General features: G+C 28.6%; 2 protein-coding genes across 2 annotated transcripts in view; one reads left to right on the forward strand and one right to left on the reverse strand.

Annotated features, from left to right (window-relative positions):
* The window catches only part of LOC126845140 (uncharacterized), a 39215-nt gene extending 21023 nt beyond the window's left edge, over nt 1–18192 (reverse strand). The window contains exon 1 of the mRNA XM_050583704.1: nt 18127–18192. Coding sequence (XP_050439661.1) covers nt 18127–18180 — 54 coding nt within the window. The 5' untranslated portion in view covers nt 18181–18192. The remainder of the gene's footprint in view (nt 1–18126) is intronic.
* On the forward strand, nt 7389–11085 carry LOC126845135 (uncharacterized). Its single transcript, XM_050583695.1, has 8 exons — nt 7389–7502; nt 7591–7728; nt 9334–9653; nt 9717–9842; nt 9903–10056; nt 10150–10250; nt 10318–10433; nt 10513–11085. Exons 2-8 carry the CDS (start codon nt 7602–7604, stop codon nt 10928–10930), a joined length of 1362 nt encoding a protein of 453 aa, XP_050439652.1. The 5' UTR covers nt 7389–7502; nt 7591–7601; the 3' UTR covers nt 10931–11085.
* Nucleotides 18193–18828: the final 636 nt, after the last annotated feature.

Raw genomic sequence — 18828 nt, forward strand, 5'->3', positions numbered from 1 at the left:
ATCAAATGGTTTTTTGGCTATATATTGTTTTATTATTTGATTTTGATGGCATGATAGTAGCTATACCATATTGTTACAGATATTTTAAGTTAATAATAATTCTGTATAAACACCTATAACAATACTTATAAAAATGTTTTCTTTACCTACGTCTGTCCTATATTCTAGGTAACAACTTTCTTTATCGTTGTCTTCATATTTTCCGATCACTGAATATAATAATTTAACTCATCTACATTCTTTAATTAGTTTCAATTTATAAAATAGTATTATTATACATGTTCTGTACAGTCGAATCAAATGTAGTAATAGGTAATAATTATAAAAATGTTTACTGGGACAAATTAATATAATAATTTTGTATCTTAACGTTCAAAATAGTTTTTCGCCATAATTATTGTAAAATAGTTGAAAAATTTGAATAAACAAACGATAAACCAAATTAGTTTGAGGAAAAACTGTGGAAAGCCACTTTATAAAATGTAAAAAAAAATGTATAACTAGTATTTGCAATCAATGATTTAGCCAAAATTGAAACGCAAGTTTAAGAAGTAAAATATTAATTATTAGATATAAAAGGGTGTTGCATGTGTATGTATTTAGATTAATGACCTTTATTTTATTTTCCTATTATAGCGATAAAATTTTATTTAATAATTGTTTTGTTGCAATTTGTTGTGACTAATAATTATTACTATTTCGTATGGCTTAAATACAACATTAACAATTTGACATAACACGATATAAAATTAAAAAGAAATATAACTTATATGATAAAAAAAAGGCAAGTAGATACAAATTAAAATTAAAAAATGATAACACATTGTGTAGGTAATAAGTTGACTAGTAGTGGGTGCGTGATGGGTATATGTATTTCATCTTTTAGATTTGTATGTCTAGGATGTTTAGCCTAGCCGTTGTACTGCATCTGTTGTGGCTCTGAGTAGTTCTTTCATTCCATGTTGTAGTCGAATTTTACTAATAATATTATTATATTACTATAATCTTGGAATAAAAAAATAATACCAAATGAACATCTGTTGTGACTCAATTAAAATAACCATTTTTTTTTTAGTAATAGTAAACAATAATATGTAGTTACAGCTATGGTCTATGTATCATAATAACAAATAAAACAACTGCTGAATATTTTACCTTCTGAACTAACTAAGCGATAAGCTAATACGAAAAAAACCAACATGTGTTTTTATGATTCACACCTAGAATATAACAAAGCAATTAATTTGAGGGGACGTTTTCATAGTATTCTTAAAAAAAAAAGATTTTTAAGTAGCCAAAATTGAAAAACAAATTCCAAATTTTATGAATTTCATTGAATTTGCATGCCGACTCAAATCTCATAATATTTTTTTTTTTATGATGTATAAGTAACTTCATAGTTTGGTATTTCACAGAAAAGTGCTATATTGAAGAAGCTATAACTTTTTAGGATTTGAACTTAAAATTTTGAAATTTGTACAGCGCTTATTTTTACTAGGAATTTTAAGAACTTGAATTTTTCAAATTCCATATTTTAGAACTACGCACAATATCTGTTTATTCGACTTCTTACAATGTGTTCATTCAATCTTAGTGTGTTTGTATATACTTTGATGTAGTAGAAGTTACTATAGATAATATGAAACTTTCTAATGCATTATCTATTGCATTTTTTAGGCATAAAATTAAAACAAGAAACATGGATTTATCTGTTTATTACTGTGCTGGTTTATTTTGTGCTTCGTTTAAACTGTTCACACTTACTATTCGCATTTCTGGTATGAAGTTAACGTAAGTTCTGTAATCGAATCATGTCTCCACTCTTTCATTGAGTATATCGAATAAGTTTTATTTTTTTTTTCTGATAATTGCCTATATTAAACTCCTTATTTAAGACTAGTGTAGTGTCGGATTGAATTAAACTAGAATACCAGACATAAAAGGTGAAAAAATATTTGTTTAAGTATTATTGTTATTGGATTTTATAAAAAAATTGTTTCGCTTTTAAATTTGTAACGATATGCTATTATTATGCAAGCAAATTCAAACGTTCAAAAACAATAATATTAAAACAACTTGTTGGCCACGAACATAAAAATTGTAATATTATAAAATGTGTATAACGTGTAAAATACTTCAAAAAATATGTGATGCTAAAAATATTGTTATTGTATTATATTGTCTTTTGTTTACATTGTTAAACAATACAAAGCGTATCGTTCAATTTTGTATGATGCAGAAAATTTAATTAGAATTAAAAATGATTTAAATATAGAAAAACAAGAAATAAAGAACTCCTTCTGGAAATTATAATAAATAAAAGTTATAGTAAAACAATAAAAATGTTTAAATTAGGTATTATTTAATTGTAACAGCTTGATCGAACATTCCCGTTCTTTTCTTAAACGATTTTCTTCATTTAAAATAATTAAGTTCCGGTTAATGGTTGTAAATTAAATGTAATATTAAGTGATAATTATAAATAATTACATTAGGATAATTTAATAGAATAATATTGTATCTTAAAGTACAAAATAGCTGTTATTCGCTATAATTATTTGAAAACCAGGGCAACAGTTCAAACATTTCAATACAGGTACCTACACAAAAAAATATGTTGAAAAAAAAACACTTGTTATTCGATAAACAACGAACCACACCATTTATACAAAGGTATTGTTTGTAAATTTTGCTTGTACCAGCCATAGGAGCTTTAAATAATGCAATAAAGCATTGAAGATACCTTCGAAAAAAAAGTTAAATAAGTTAAAACAAAAAAGTATATTATACCCAGACAGGTGTGTGTAATTCTTAACGCTGCAACTGTCATTATGGAAAAGTCGTTTTCCATAAAAAAACTATACAAAAATTAAGGAATAAAATGTATCGTTAGCTTATTTTGAACATAAGACTTAACTCGAATAATTAAAAGAATCCAAATGCGCTATGCGTGCAGATTTATTATCTTGTGATATTTTATAAAACACATTGTATGATAAATAATATAGTTAATACCTATTTTACACAAAATGGTGCAAATGTTACATTATAATTAAGCAATCTATATTACATATATATATATATATATATATATATATATATATATATATATAGTGTTTGAAGTCTGAAATATTGGATTTTTATTAACTATTTCACTGTTTGGCCATACTGTCTTGTATATTATGTAGGCATCACGCCAGCTAAAGAGATAATTAGATAACAGTGCTATCATTTTTCAACCTTGTAATCATTGTGACACATTTTAAGTAAGTGAAATTCACATAAAGTGATTACACTTATGTAATATAAGTTCGCTGGGGTTTTTTTTTTAATAAGAAATTTAAATGTTTTTTTTCACATGTTGTTTTTATACAATGTGATCTTAAATTTTCACAATTTTTTTTGTTTTACTCCCCTCTCAACTTAATTTTTTTAATAGCAACTTCCAAACTTAAACGGAAACGTATACATTTTATTAACTTTTTAAACTGAAAATAACGTGCTAAAAATGTTGACTGGTCGATAACCAAATTTGGACAACTATTTATAAACTTAAAAGAGTTTAAATGTTAGAATGGGAGGGGAAGTGCGGTTGGGAAATGCGTGCTGATGAAAATAATATTCTATTCCACCATTCATCTTACTCTAAACTTGAAACTTCAAAAATAGTTATCCAAAACGGGTTATCGGCCAATACAAATTCTTAGCGCATTATTCTCGGTTAAAAAAGTTAATGAAATGTATGCGTTACCGTTTAAGTTTCAAAAGTTGCTATCAACAAAATTAATCTGCGAGGGGGGTAAAAACAAAAAAACAAATTTGAGAGATTGAGATCACATGTAAAAAAAACATGGAAAAAATAAATTCAATTATTAATTAAAACCAGTGAGATATTGAGAAGTTAACAATTATCGTTCACCCTTTCTCCCAGATGGGGTGGGTATTTATTCATGCAAAGTTTTAGGGGTTTATGTATGAAAATTAGACCAAAGGTAGATCTAGTATGCGGCTATAACATATTATACAATTTCCTCACAGATCTGTAGTCTAACATTTTTAATATTTAGGAAAAACAAAAAAAAAGTTTTTCAGCCGAGTCTGCAACCACGAAAGAGCATTTTCATATCTCGTCGAAGTACCGAATAAATTTAGAGTAGTGGTGGGATTATAGATAATGATATAGTATGTTAAGAAACAGTAACAAGCTAGTATATTAAACACTACAATATTAGCCAGAAATTTGATTGTACATAATTTTTTAATCTCCTTGGCCATATGCTGTAACTGGAAGATCCATGGAATATTTTTTTTTCATTATAATTCTACAACTAATCTAAATTTTTACATGATCTGGCCAAAAGTAACTTAACATAGAGAATTTGGGCCCTTAATTTATTTTGAATTTATCATTTAGTTCTAATTTGAACATTGAACGTACAACGTACCTCTTATCTCCCACCCCTATCTAATACCCCCTATCTCCAACCATATATCCCACCCTCTATCTCCCGCCCCTATCTCCCAACCCTATCTCCTACCCCCTGTAACGGTTTTGTAAAGAACGCATTTTTGATAACGCTTTTTTCGGTTATGTGCCAAAGCAAAGACATGAAAACGTCAAAAATAGGGGAAAATTACACTTTGACCGTAGACGAATAATTTAAGTCAAAGCGGTGCTGTTTATGCCAACTGTTGTTGTTTAAAAAAAAAAACGATTTAGTAGTGTTATCAAGTATCCAGATGTGTTTACGGCCCAAACATGCTGTGCAAAATATACTATGATACACAAAAATGTAGAATAACATTACCGCGGTGATTTAGAAAAACCTGTGTGTTAGAGTAAATTAAAAAAAAAAACCCATGTAAAGCAAATATTTTTTGTAAATCGCACGACTCGTTACTTGATTTCGAAACGTGTGTATAAAACTCGCATTTAAAGACTATTTGAACAAAGCAACCGGATATATTTTAATCGAACTGTGCTTATACTTGTGTATTTAGACACAAAAACATGCGGTCGCAATTAAATAAGTAATTTTTTACCCCGCCCCCCCACAAATTTATTATATGTTAACTAAACAAAATTCTAGTTATTTAAACAAGAAATATGCTGTAATTAGTATAATCCAATAGTCATATCATCTTTGGTATCGCATTTGAATAGATAGCAAAATTAACAAATGGAGAATTTGCCATGACGATCTGATTTAAGCCGATTGTCTCACTGAAGAATAGGGTTTTAATTAAATATCCAAAGTTTTGGTCTAACCTCTTCAAATAATAGCTGCTCAATTGCATTTTAAAAATTTAATCTTAATAAATTGTTCAAACAAGGTGTATTATCAACACATTTCCAATAAACTCCGATAGTATAAAGAATGAAATAACAAAAACTACATTGACATTTTTACCGGATTACCCAATCAATGTGCTGGAAAATTACCCACACAATGGCTACAATCTACATTCGTAGCACTCCCTAAAAGACCTAGCGCTAAACATTGTAATGACTTTCGCACTATTAGTCTTATGAGCCACTTATCAAAGATCTTTTTAAAAATCATACATCAGAGAATTTTTAAAAAATGCGAAACTCAAATGAGTAGTACACAGTTCGGGTTTAGAAATTCAGTTTGTACAAGAGAGGCCATCTTTAGCTTACAAGTGTTAATTCGAAGGGCTAGGGATGTCAATCACGATGTGTATGCTTGTCTCATTGACTATCAAAAGGCATTCGATAGAGTTAAACACGATAAACTTTTAAAAATAATAGAAGTCACTGGAATTGACGATCAAGACCTGAGTATATAAGTAACTTATACTGGAACCAAACTTCTGCTATACGAGTAGAAACAGTGATGTCAAACGATATTCCAATAAAAAGAGGAGTGATACAGGGATGCGTCCTGTCACCACTTTTATTTCACCTATATTCTGAATTCATACTTCGAGAAGCTTTGGATGAAGTTAACGAGGGCATAAAAGTAAATGGGAAATGCATTAACAACATAAGATATGCTGATGCTACAGTTGTATTCACGGATAATACGTCAAGCCTCCAAAAAATTGTAGATAGAATAGTGGACACAAGCGAAAGTTTTGGGTTGTCTCTAAATATTAATAAAACTAAATATATGGTAATGTCGAAAAAATAAACTGTAAGAGAAAAGCTGTTAATTAGGGTATAGCAAATAGAAAAGGTTCAAAAGTATAGAAATCTCGGTACACGGGTAAATGAGGACTGGGAACATGGGATGAAAGTTAAATCCCGGATTGAGATGGCCAGAGGTGCATTCGTAAAAATGTCTAAGATATTTAAATATTTTAAATGTATAAGAGAAGCAATATCCATTATGGTTTCCAACATCCGAAACGGATAGGAACTTCAAGAAGAAAACCCAATCAATAAAAAATTGAATAATAGTTCATCATGTGGAATTAAAAATTACAGTCTGGCCAAAAATATGATTTCGCCGTGATTAAACTTGAATGTAGGTATATATTTAACGAACAGGTTTCATGTACTTGTACACTATCCACCAAATTATTGTAATTAAAACTAAATTTCTGTCTTTTATCTTTTTTTTAACGAATCTGAATTGTAGTATGTTTCTTTTTAGACCTTTGTTTAACACAAGACATAATTATAGACAGGGAAATATAGGCAGAAACATGTTGTGGAAAATATACTATGATAAACACAAATGTGGGATACATCATCACTGTTGTCTTTATGCGAATAGGAAAACCTGTGTATTATAGTAGATCTGTATAAAAAATGTATTAAAAATTGGTAAATGCGGCATCCTCTTAACTTTTGACTTGACTGTGTTGGCAAATAATTACAGACAGGGTAATATAGGACCAGGAAAATAATGAAATATTGTGTCCTAAATTTTGTTAGATTAACGCCGAATTTGCTTTACAAAAAACTTGTTTTTCAGAGAAAAAAAACGCTTGTCGAAAACATATTTTGGTTTCCAAATGTGTTTTTAGTATTATTTGAACACGAAACAAAACATGTTGCCGCAAGTTCTTTTTGATAACCAAATAAAAAATATTTTAGGTCATCGCTGTGCTGCTTGTGCGAATCGTTGTTGATTTATACTGTCCAGATGTGTGTTTAAGGCACAAACATGTTGTGGAAAATATACAAAAATATAAGATAACGTCATCGCTGTGATCTTTAGGTGAATAGCAAAAACAAAAACACACTTGTAAACCAAATATTTTCCGGAAATCGCACGGCTCGTGTGCTTGTTTTTCAAATGTGAGCACCTATTATTATTTGCTTAAAGACATATTTGAGAATACACGTTTTCGCCTTAAAACTATAACCGCAGTTATTTATTATATTTTTCCAACTGACTTTTGCTTATATAAAGCCATGTCGGAGGACGATAGAAATCACATATTACAATAGTGGCAATTTTCGTTGTAACTATTATATTGTACTTCTTTGTAAACTTTATACTTTGTTATACATTTTGGCGATTTTAAAGGTAACTTATGAAATTATTTAAACATTATTGTGAAAATGCTGATCGTTGTCATCCGGTATTAATTTGAATATTTTTTTTATTTTCACAGCACCTGATACAATGGGGAAGTACTTGTGCTTAGTATCTTTGTTGTTGGCAGTGGCCATAGTCGATTCATTAGATTATCCGTTCCTTTGCTCGAAAACCCGATACTGCGACGTAGGGGCAGAAATTTCACTATTACCTGGTGAGTATCGCTTAACTAAGGTTTAATGTTGTCAGGCAGAATTATAATCAAATAATAAATATGAAAAAAAAAACAAATAAATCTATTAAAATTCATAAAAAAAGAAATTTACTCGTAACCGCTTATATTTTTCAAAAGTAAAGTACTGTAACGTTTTAAAATTGTCTAAAGCTCTTGAAACCAAAGTTGGTTACTTCTTTTGAAAATTAATAACGGCTCTCGTTGTGGGTATTTAAAAAAAAATATTTCATTAAAAATAAAATTCATAGTAGCCGTTAGCTTGTATTTTTCCATTTTTATTTAATCATCTCAGAATTTTTTTTTTTAAATACTGTTTTCTGCACTTGAGTAAATTTTTAAAATGTATTTCAAGCACTTAAATAATTATTATTCATTCTCTTTTTTTTTTTTTTTAAGTCTCAGAATTAATATAAAAAGTGTAGTTTTTTGTTGCATCACACAAACAATAATTTTGATTTGATTTTTTTTTCAACTTTATAAACGATATAAAAAATAACTAAGCAAACCCAAACATATAGAGTGATCATTTTATCGTGAACCACTCAATATCTAATAGGGTTGAACAAGAATTTTTTTTTCTCATAGTGTTTTAATACAAAGTGATCTCAATTTTTTCAAATTTTTTTTTTGCCCCTTCAAAACTAATTATTTTTAAATAAACTTTTGAAACTTAAAATATAATAACGTATATATTAAATTAACTATTTAAATTAGGAATATATTTCTAAATATTTTGACTGGTTATTAATCAGTTTTGAATAAATTTTATCGACCAGTCAACACTTTTAGTACATTATTATCAATTTAAAAAGTTAATGAAATGCATGCATTACCATTTAAGTTGCAATAATTGAAATAAAAACAATAAGTTTGAGAGGGCGGTAGGAACATAAAAATTTGAGGAAAATTTAGATCACGTTATGTAAAAAAAACAAAGACAAAAAAAAAATTCAAATATTAATTAAACCCAGCGAGATGTTGGTCACGATAAAATGATTAACTTGTATAAGTGGGTTTAGAGAAAAATATATTCATATACAGCTTTATGATTTAACGAAACCGTAACACACTCAATTTATCTGAAAGTAATATATTTTTAAAGTAACTCATTTTATTTAGTATTTTATTATTAAAGTATATATATTTTTTTTGGGCGACACTTTAGTGACTTTATGATGATATTTTACAATACAAAACAGTATTGAAATGTTTGTCTTTTTTAACTAACCGTTTAAACTACAAATAACTGTCTTAATATTTTTTACTGGCCGATAATCAGTTTTGAAAAACGGTTTTAAATGGTATTCAGGTTTTAAATTTATGACGGGAAGAAGGGTGGAGTGTAGTATTAAATATTCAACCACATAACACTTCCCGTTCTACATTTTTAAATTATAAGTAATTATTCAAACATGGTGGTCGACCAATAGAAATTCTCATCAAGTTATTCTAAATGCACATAACTTTACATACTATACACTAACTTGATACACATAAACGTTATCTTTAAAGTTTCAAAGGTCAATAGAAATGTGGAAAATATTTAAGCATGAATAAAAACGTTTTTACTGTCTAATTGTACAGGTTATGAAGTAACTAGGGTTATGTTGCTTCTTCGACACGGGTCAGCCTCATTAGAAGATAAATGGAAAAATAGAGAATTGATGATAGCAAAACAAGATAAAATTAAAGCAAACATCGCAAAAAGGCGGGAGGAAAATCCCCAGTTAGAGGTCCCAGTTCACATTCAAAGATTTTTGAGTTGGAATCCGAAATCAGTTCCAGGTGTTGGAACAGGTTTGCTTCCTGTAGGCAAAAAGGAATTGGGTGGTCTCGCATCTAGGTTATCGACTAAGCTTTCAGGAATATTTGGCGACCAAGATTATGATGCTGAAAAATTCCCGGTAAAATTGTCCGTAAAACATACTATAAAATAGGTTTCTAAGTATTTAATTTATACATCATAGATATTATCAATGCCAGACGGCGACAACCGTTGTGTGGAAAGTGCCCGAGTATTGTTGAGTGCACTATTTAAAGGAGGAGTTCCTGATAAAATTCCAACATGCGCAGATGATGATCTTCTTTTAATGGTACGTTATATGACATTGCGTGTGTATCAAAGCATTATAAATTATAATTTTATGCTCTAGATGGAATACGCTAGGAAACAAGATCCAAAAAACGAAGAATATGAAGCTAATCTTGCAAAGAAATATGAAGAACATCAAAACAGTGATGATATCAAAAGTTTGATCACAAGATTTTCAGAAAAATTATGGTTAGATAAGGAAGATGCTGATTACAGTAAGTTATTAAGACTATGTAATTTACTCCCAATGACCTTAGATGTCGAGGCTTTTAGCAAACAGTCTCTTCAATGTTTATATTTGTTGTTAGGTTGTCTAAAAGGCACGTGGGAATGTTGCCGCGAGGATAGAATAATCACAGAAGATGATAACGCAATCCCTTGCCACTTGTTTGAAAAAGAAGATGCTTTAGTAATCATTTTTGTACCTTATTGTAAACAAGCGAGAACCGCAATTGATTGCGACGATATTTTTGCAGATAATGTTACAGATCGATGAAATATTTTGGTGGGGATTTACTTCAATCAGTGAAAGTGCTTTCAACGGAAAAATGGCTTGCGGTTTGGCCGAGCATCTGTTATTGTTTTTGAAGAGGTACATTGAAGTTTTATGTACTGTTTCACGGTCGTAAGCGGAAACGGGTTAATTGTAATATTTTAATTTTGTTTTTCAGTGGGACATCAATCAATCCAATGTACTTCTTGCACCGGTCAAACATTGCAATGATTCATCAGGTCTTAGGCTTACATCCAAAAGAACAGCAATTATTCAGAACTTCGCATATCATCCCCTACATGGCGAACTTCATGGCTATCGTACTCGAAAAGCCCGGCAGCGAGTCTTTGGTTGGCTTGTTTTTCAACGAAAAGCTAACGGCTATCCAATTAGAAGATGACGGTATCCCGTGTGAATTTTGTTCGCTGTCTGGAGTAATCAAAAAGCTGGAAACGTATCTTATCACTCACGGATGCTCAGAACTCAGGTGCGAACAGTGGAAGTCCGGAGATCCCAGGCCCGTCAATCTCATTGGCGAGAAAAAGAACCCTCTCTATTCTCATCCGCGATGGTATAGGCCACCAAATGACAACTAAAATTCAAAATTTAATTATTTTTCATTTTTGTTTTGTTTATTAATTATTATTGCACGAGTTTTGGAATAATCCAGTTTGCGCACACAACTCGATTTGTATTAATTAATACACTGTTTTAAATTCAACAAATACATCCGTTTGATTCAAATATCTAATCACACGTGTATGTTTTATTTAGTAAGTACCTACCTACGCCCTTGTGGGTACTGTACATGTACTTATTCTGACTACGCTATGTCATCTTATTTATAGTACCTAAGTACTCGGTACGATTTCGCCGAGGTGTAATTTATTTTTTATTCGTACCCACTGTAACTTTGAAGAACATCTGAATAGATTTATGGGAGTGAAATAAACTAGATCAGGAATTACATTTGAAAAGTACCAGAAAGTTAAATAAGTAATTTTCGCCCTCCTGCCCACAAATTTATTATATGTTAACTAAACAAAATTCTAGTTATTTAAACAAGAAATATGCTGTAATTAGTATAATCCAATAGTCATATCATCTTTGGTATCGCATTTGAATAGATAGCAAAATTAACAAATGGAGAATTTGCCATGACGATCTGATTTAAGCCGATTGTCTCACTGAAGAATAGGGTTTTAATTAAATATCCAAAGTTTTGGTCTAACCTCTTCAAATAATAGCTGCTCAGTTGCATTTTAAAAATTTAATCTTAATAAATTGTTCAAACAAGGTGTATTATCAAAACACTTCCAATGAACTCGATAGTATAAATAATGAAATTACATAGGCATTTTTACCGGATTACCCAATCAATAAAAAATTGAATAATAGTTCATTTTGTGTGATTAAAAAATACAGTCTGGTCAAATGTATATGATATCGCATGGTTTAAGCTTTAATATATATATATATATATATATTTAACGAACAGGTTCATGTACTATTGTACACTATCCACCAAATTGTTGTAGTTAAAACTAAATTTGTGTCTTTTATCTTTTTTTCAACGAATCTGAATTGTAGTATGTTTCTTTATAGACCTTTGTTTTTAGCACAATTCATGATTACAAATAGGAAAATATAGGACCCAGAAAATAAAAGTACACTGTTCCTAGATTTTGTGAGATTAACCCCGATTATAAGTCAAAAGGTGTAACTCAAGGGTTGTATTATTATCGATTTTTTTTTTTGACATTTTCATGTCTTAGCTCTGGCACATAACCGAAAAAAGTGTTATTTACTTTTCTTAACGAAAGAGGTTTTATAATTTGTTCAAACCAGGTTGTTGTACCATCAACATATTTAATGTAAAAATAACAATCTGCATGAAGTTTTTCCAGACAATACTGTCTACAACGAGAGCCTTAAAATCTAGTACATATGACAGCCCCTTAACTTTTGACTAGCCAGTTGGCTCATAACTACAAAAGGAGAAATTTAGGACATGAAGAATGAAAAAAATACTGTGCCCTAGATTTGAGGGGTTGTATTTTTTATACATTAAAATTTTTTTTTTATAAATTTGTAACTTTACGAAAAACCGGTTTTTTCAGAAAAAAACGCTTGTCGAAACATATTTTCGTTTCCAGATGATGTTTTGTATTGTTTGCGCACAAAAACATGTTGCCGCCAGTTCTTTTTGTTAGCCAAAAAAAATTTAATAAAACATTATGTCGTCACGGTTCTGTTTGTGCGAATCGCTGTTGAATTTGACTTTCCAGATGTGAAAACATATTTATGTTTCCAAATTCGTACTTAGGCGCAAAAACATGCGGTCGCAAGTTCATTTTTATAGCCAAAAAATACAAAATTTAGGTCATGGTAATGCTGTTTATGCGAATTGTTTTACTAAGAACGATTTTGAATGTCCATATGTGTTAACGCCATTACAAAGGCACAAAAACGTTGTGGAAAATATACTATGATACATAGAAATGTGGGAAACGTTATCGCTATGATCTTTATTCGAACAGAAAAACCTGTGTATTATAGTAAATTAGTAAAAAAAAAAACATCTTCATATTGGCATGATAATATTAAGTATTATTATTATGCGAATATAAAATACATTTTCAAAAAAAAATTATGCCAAAGATGTACTTAAGTGCGAGAGGCTGTTTTTTTTTTTAATTTTGTATTAAAAAAGGCTCTGATAGCCTGATGAAAAGAAGAACTACTAATAAAATATCCTCAATGCTATCATTCTCCATTTGTTAATTTTGTTTTCTATTCAAATGCGTCCCCATAGATAATCTGGCTACTGGGTTATTTCAATTACCATTAAAAGCCAACACGGTATATTTCATTTACATTTGGAATTTGTGCAATGTTCAATAATCTTTAAAAATACCAAAAAATAATTAAGGTATTAATACAGTTAGTAAATGTACGTGAATGTTATGCAAAATTGGCTGCTTATCATAATTTCAGTACAATTATTAAGGTACACATTTTCAGTTTAAAACAAACATCAGCGTACCCTTGTTAAATATATTTTTAAGTATAGTTAATGTAAAAACAAATTAAGATCTACATAAAAATTATTCAAACAGTACTGTCTACAGTGAGAACCTAAGAAACTAGTATATGCGGCATCCTCTTAACTTTCGACTTGCTAGTTTGCAGACATGTCATAATTGTAGACAGGGAAATATAGGACCCAGAAAATAAAGTTTTTTGTTATAATTAGTTATGTGTGACTCAAAACTGTCTGGCTATACATATGATATCGCATAGTTTAATGTATACATTTTATTGTATATTTCTTTTCGGACATTCGTTTAACTATTTTATATCTTAAGATTCAAAAATAGTAGTAACAGTTTGGGTTCTCTGCGCCCATTTTTTGATTTTACTAATTATGGATAGTAAATTAAAACTAGTAATGAATAAGTAGTGTACTACACCATTTATCAAAAGTCTTGTTACGCGTTTTACAGTCTAAATAGTCCAAAGCACAAAAATCACCACACTCGTTATTATAATCAACTATTATTATATTCTTTTAATTTTACTGTAACACACACACACACAATGTATTGAATAAAAATGTCTTTTTTTTATTTAAAACATGTTTTTATAAAACAATTTGGTCTCCCACTACCAATTTTAGTAAAAACTCAATGCTGATAATTTACTTTCTAAACTATATAATGAAATCTTATAGTTCATGTTTTGGTTTACTATAAATAATTAGTAAAACAAAAAAATGGGCGGAGAGGACCCAATTTGATACTACTAGCATCACCGATATTTTTTTTTTATAAATCTGTTTTTCGAATTTCCCATCTCTATATGCATAAGTTTCTGTATAGTTTTAAGCAGTAATTAGAATATATGCAGTACGGTTAAAACACATTAAGTTGCATTGTTAAAAGAGTCTTTAAATGCATGGTGTTATGATACTTAAATTTTTAACGCCCTCCCACTTAAGTTTTTTTTATTACAACTTTTGAAACCTAAATGGTAACGCATAGATTTCATTAACTTTTAAAATTGAGAATAATGTACTCAACATTTTGACAGGTCGATAACCAGTTTTGGATAAGTTTTTTTTATCAGCACGCATGTCCCAACTGCACTTCCCCTCCAATATTGAGTGGTTCACGTTAAGTTGATTACCCTGTATACATATATATATATATATGTATATATATGTATTTTTTTTAAATTATGTAAAAAGTGTGAATTTTGTGTAAATCAAAGATCAGCCCTCCCCTTAAACAAAATCCTAACTACATCGATTGTTTTAAATAAAGGTAAAATAAACCCGTGTGTTATATCAATAGAATCTATTGCCAATGATGAAAACTCTTTTGTGGGCTTCGAGTTTTGACAATAGTAATAGATATGTTACAGACTGTATGTGATAAAGATGTTGGTTCTAGGTCGTTTACTTTTACATTATCACAAACTAATAATTTTTTTTAAAATTGTAATATTACAAAAATGTAATAAAATTACTTATCCACACTGGGACGATGTACAAAAGGTACATATTATGTGTACATTAGCTATGACTCATATCTTCATGTTTCATACATATACTTAATTAAAAAACACTGTCGCTAATGTGAGCGTTGCAAAACTCAGTATGATAAATAAATGATTCACCGATAATTATTGCCAAAAAAATATCTTTTAGGTAATTTAGAAAAAAACCCTACTGAAGTGGGAAGTGTAAAACTTACAGTTTTTTATAATTTATAAGACATTTTATTTTTACCTACAGTTAATTAAATTTTGTTTATTAAAATATTATTAGTTTATGACACATTAGCAGCACTACAACATTAGAGATTTATAAAATTGATAATCATTAATCGCTTTTTTTTTTCAAGTTCCCATCCGATAATTATCATAAAAGTGTTTGCAAGTTCACTTATTAAATTTAAAAGTTGAAGCTCTCTCGAATGTGTTATGTTGTCAGACTTATAATTTAAAACATAAATATAGTTTTGTAAACTAATAATAATTTTTTTTTTATTAAGTAAAACTAGAAATATAAATAATGAAAAAAAAGGTAGGGGGTAATTATTTACTCAAAAAAAATGTTATGCGAATTATGCTCTAGGTAGAATCTAATAGTATGAAGGCATTTTTAAAGAAATGAAAATTGGAATGAAAGATATCCATTCATAAACAAAATACTTATACATTTTAATTAGATATAGTCAATAGTTATTTATAGTTGTAGTTCTATGTGTTATTATTCACTACTGCAATCTTATTAGTCACTACAATTTTCAACAATAGATGTATTAAATTTATTTTATAGGTATATTAGGAAGTTGATAACTCATATACATAAACATGCAAGACCCTTTTATGTTTAATCATTAATATTGTATTTATTAAACGTGAATTAAAATTTTGGTTAAATAATTTATTGCAAATACTAATTATAACCCGTGGTTTACCTTATTTCTTACACATAAGCAAACGATACATTTTTTTTACATTTTATAAAGATGTTTTTCACAATTTTTGTATAGCTTTTTTATTGTGTTCTATCACGCAAAAAATACAAACAATACCATACGGTATTATGTTATGGTTGGTTGTTTATCAAAAACAAGTTGTTTTACTTAAAATTAATTTTGTTATGTCGTTTGTTTATTCAAATGGTTCAACTATGTTACAATAACTAAGGCGAAAAAATACACATATTTTTTAAGTTCAGATACATAATTATTGTATTTAATCGTCCCAATGTAAACATTTATAATTATTATTTGCTACAAATTCAAATGTTCAAACAAGAAAATATGAAAAATGTAGAAATCAAATAATAATACAAGATATGCCCAAAAACCAACTTGATTTCTATAAAAACTGTGTTTGTAAAGTATTACAGTTCTCTCAAGGTTAAAACTTAAAAATTTGCGTTGTTCACAGTCATTTGTCATTCTAACTAGAATGCAAAATGTTTGTTGAATACATAAAAACTGATTAAATTGACAAGGGTAGTTATAGTTTTATGTCTTAAGGTGTGAAGAACATATAATAAGAATCCTATTTTAAAAATAAATAGTTGGGATTTATCTTTATATCATGGACCCCAAAACAAACTGTTTAAAAATATGTTTGTTTCCAACTATAGTGTACACTCTTTACAGAGTTGTTCCTTACGCAACGGGCTCGATGTGAGTACGCAAAGGGTACAGGAAAGAAACAAAAAAGTCCCTTTTTTTTTTGTATTTTAAGGAAAACATGTTTAAAAAAATTTTAAAAATTTGCTTTTATTGTATTTAATCAAAAAGACATGCCTATTTTTCTCTGTACCCTTCATATAACTTTAGGTGTGTTACATTCTTTTCTAAGTGTCGCATTAGGTATCGACTAGTACCGACCGGACAAAGTGGTGGAAAGTAGGGCGTGAACAATTAAATCAGATTGGTCTAGAAGTTTGTTATCGCCATAATATCTTGAATAAAGCGTATCATATTTATATCTAAATATTTATTTAGATATAAATATGACGTATGCAAAGAGTGGCAAATCTAACCTTTAAAAGGCAATCCGAACACCACTAACAGTATTAGTGTGAATTTTAGTTTCTTTGCGTTAAGTTTATCAAACATAAAAAAGTAAGCGATATTTGAAATTTTTTTTCGTAAGACAATGGTATATATAAATGGTTTTCTTTAGATGTAAAAATTATTTTTTTTTATTGCCAACATAAAACCATTAGAACTGACACATATTTATATTTTTTTTCCTTCAATATATAATTAAAATTTGGCAACGTTTACATGTTAACGTTCAAATTATACCATTTTCAATTTTATAAAGTATCTAAATTTTTAAATAATTTTTAGAACACTATCAATTTTTGAACATTTTGTATCGTTTACCTATATTTTTCGTTTTCAATTGGAAAATTACAAATAAGTGAATGACTATTTTTACTGGTCGATAGGATTACAATAGCATTCGATTTTATAATTTAAAGCGAAGGAATTAAACTTTATTAATTATTAAGTCAAATAAAGTAAAGCACAAATAGTAACAAACAAAAAATACGACAACCGTATCAATAACAGCATATTTAGGTAATATTTTTTTTCCTATTTAGGCAATGATGTTTTTAATTGTTCTTTACTGGTTTTACATTTTTCTTTCTTTTTTTTATGTACAAGATAGCCATTTTTTTTAAAACAATTTGAATAAAAAAATTAAAGAAAAATATGTGTAGTTATCAATATAAAATGCGGTGTTTTAATATCACTAATGAGTATGATATAAATCATTAAAAAAAACTGTAAAAATATTAACTAGAACAAAAGTTATTTAATTTGTCAAATTGACACAATTATTCATACAAATTGATGAGCTTTTTATTGTTTTAGGTATTTACGATGAAGTCCAACACGAGTTTTACGCTATTTGCAGTGTGTTTATTCGGTCTTATTGTAAGTAAATATACATTTTGGACTTAATTTCAACTATTCCACTATAAATGTTTAGTTTGATAATATCCTCTCAATATACCTATTTCTCTTATACCAACCGCTAAGTATTATTTTTTGACGCCACTATTTTATGTTCTTAAAAATCGTGGTTAAAATTAAAAAAAAATAAAAACAATTTTTCTTTGACCTATCTCCACTCAAAAATTTTGATTCTTTTGAATATACAATTTTTTCCAAAACAAGAACAATAATAAAATCAATACTTGTTATTATTTTATTAAAGTTCAAACTTAAAAGTGTGTGTAACATACATATTTGTTGCCTGTATCAATGGATTTAGATGATATTGTGTTGAACAACCGCATATGATCAAATTCTTTTGTGATATCTATAATAATAATGCTAGTGAAATGTATGATACTACTAATATTAGAGTATGTCTTTCAGGTTTCTTTGAATAGTTCGCCCATGGTACCAGACGGTGGCGAGACATCAGGGACATCAGACAACTTGCGCAAATCTATAAGAAACTACATAATAAATGTAAATATATAAAAACTAGTTTGTACTTAATTAGGTCAAGCACTTATGATTTCCAGGGCTTCTTTAATTTCATAATACATTTTCTTTGACCTATCTTAAGTAAAACTGCAAGCCTAGTGTACTTTATTACATTGAATATTAAAAGACAGTCGACTATATATACTAATAATAATACTAATACTAATATGTGGGTCTTTCAGATTTTGACTTACAATAAAAGAGAAGGATTATCCAGAGCTGAATATAATTTTGTAATAGATCCTGATTTTTTGAAAAAACTAGATAGTGTAAAAGATAATAGTTTTATATCAGACTGTGAGTATTTAAATAATTATTTTTCTCTAATAAGCAAAGTGAAAAAAAGGGTATTCAAACCATAGCAATTTAAATTTAGATGGATGCACTTATTGAAAAACAACAAATTGTAGTCAAACGTTTGTCTTCTTGATTAATTTTCCAAACCCAAACTT

Source organism: Adelges cooleyi, unplaced genomic scaffold, assembly GCF_023614345.1.
Source record: "Adelges cooleyi isolate 19-005CV unplaced genomic scaffold, UGA_ACOO_1.1 ACOO_flye_CR_arks_rails_tigmint_CR_PRNA_68, whole genome shotgun sequence".
Taxonomy (NCBI): domain Eukaryota; kingdom Metazoa; phylum Arthropoda; class Insecta; order Hemiptera; family Adelgidae; genus Adelges; species Adelges cooleyi.

What these genes read in the sequence shown, in the direction of transcription:
- LOC126845135 (XM_050583695.1), top strand. Translation starts at nt 7,602, where the DNA reads ATGGGGAAGTACTTGTGCTTAGTATCTTTGTTGTTGGCAGTGGCCATA. An exon ending in ATGATGCTGAAAAATTCCCG is followed by an intron (nt 9,654 to 9,716) that starts GTAAAATTGTCC and finishes TATACATCATAG; the next exon opens with ATATTATCAATGCCAGACGG. An exon ending in TAAGGAAGATGCTGATTACA is followed by an intron (nt 10,057 to 10,149) that starts GTAAGTTATTAA and finishes ATTTGTTGTTAG; the next exon opens with GTTGTCTAAAAGGCACGTGG.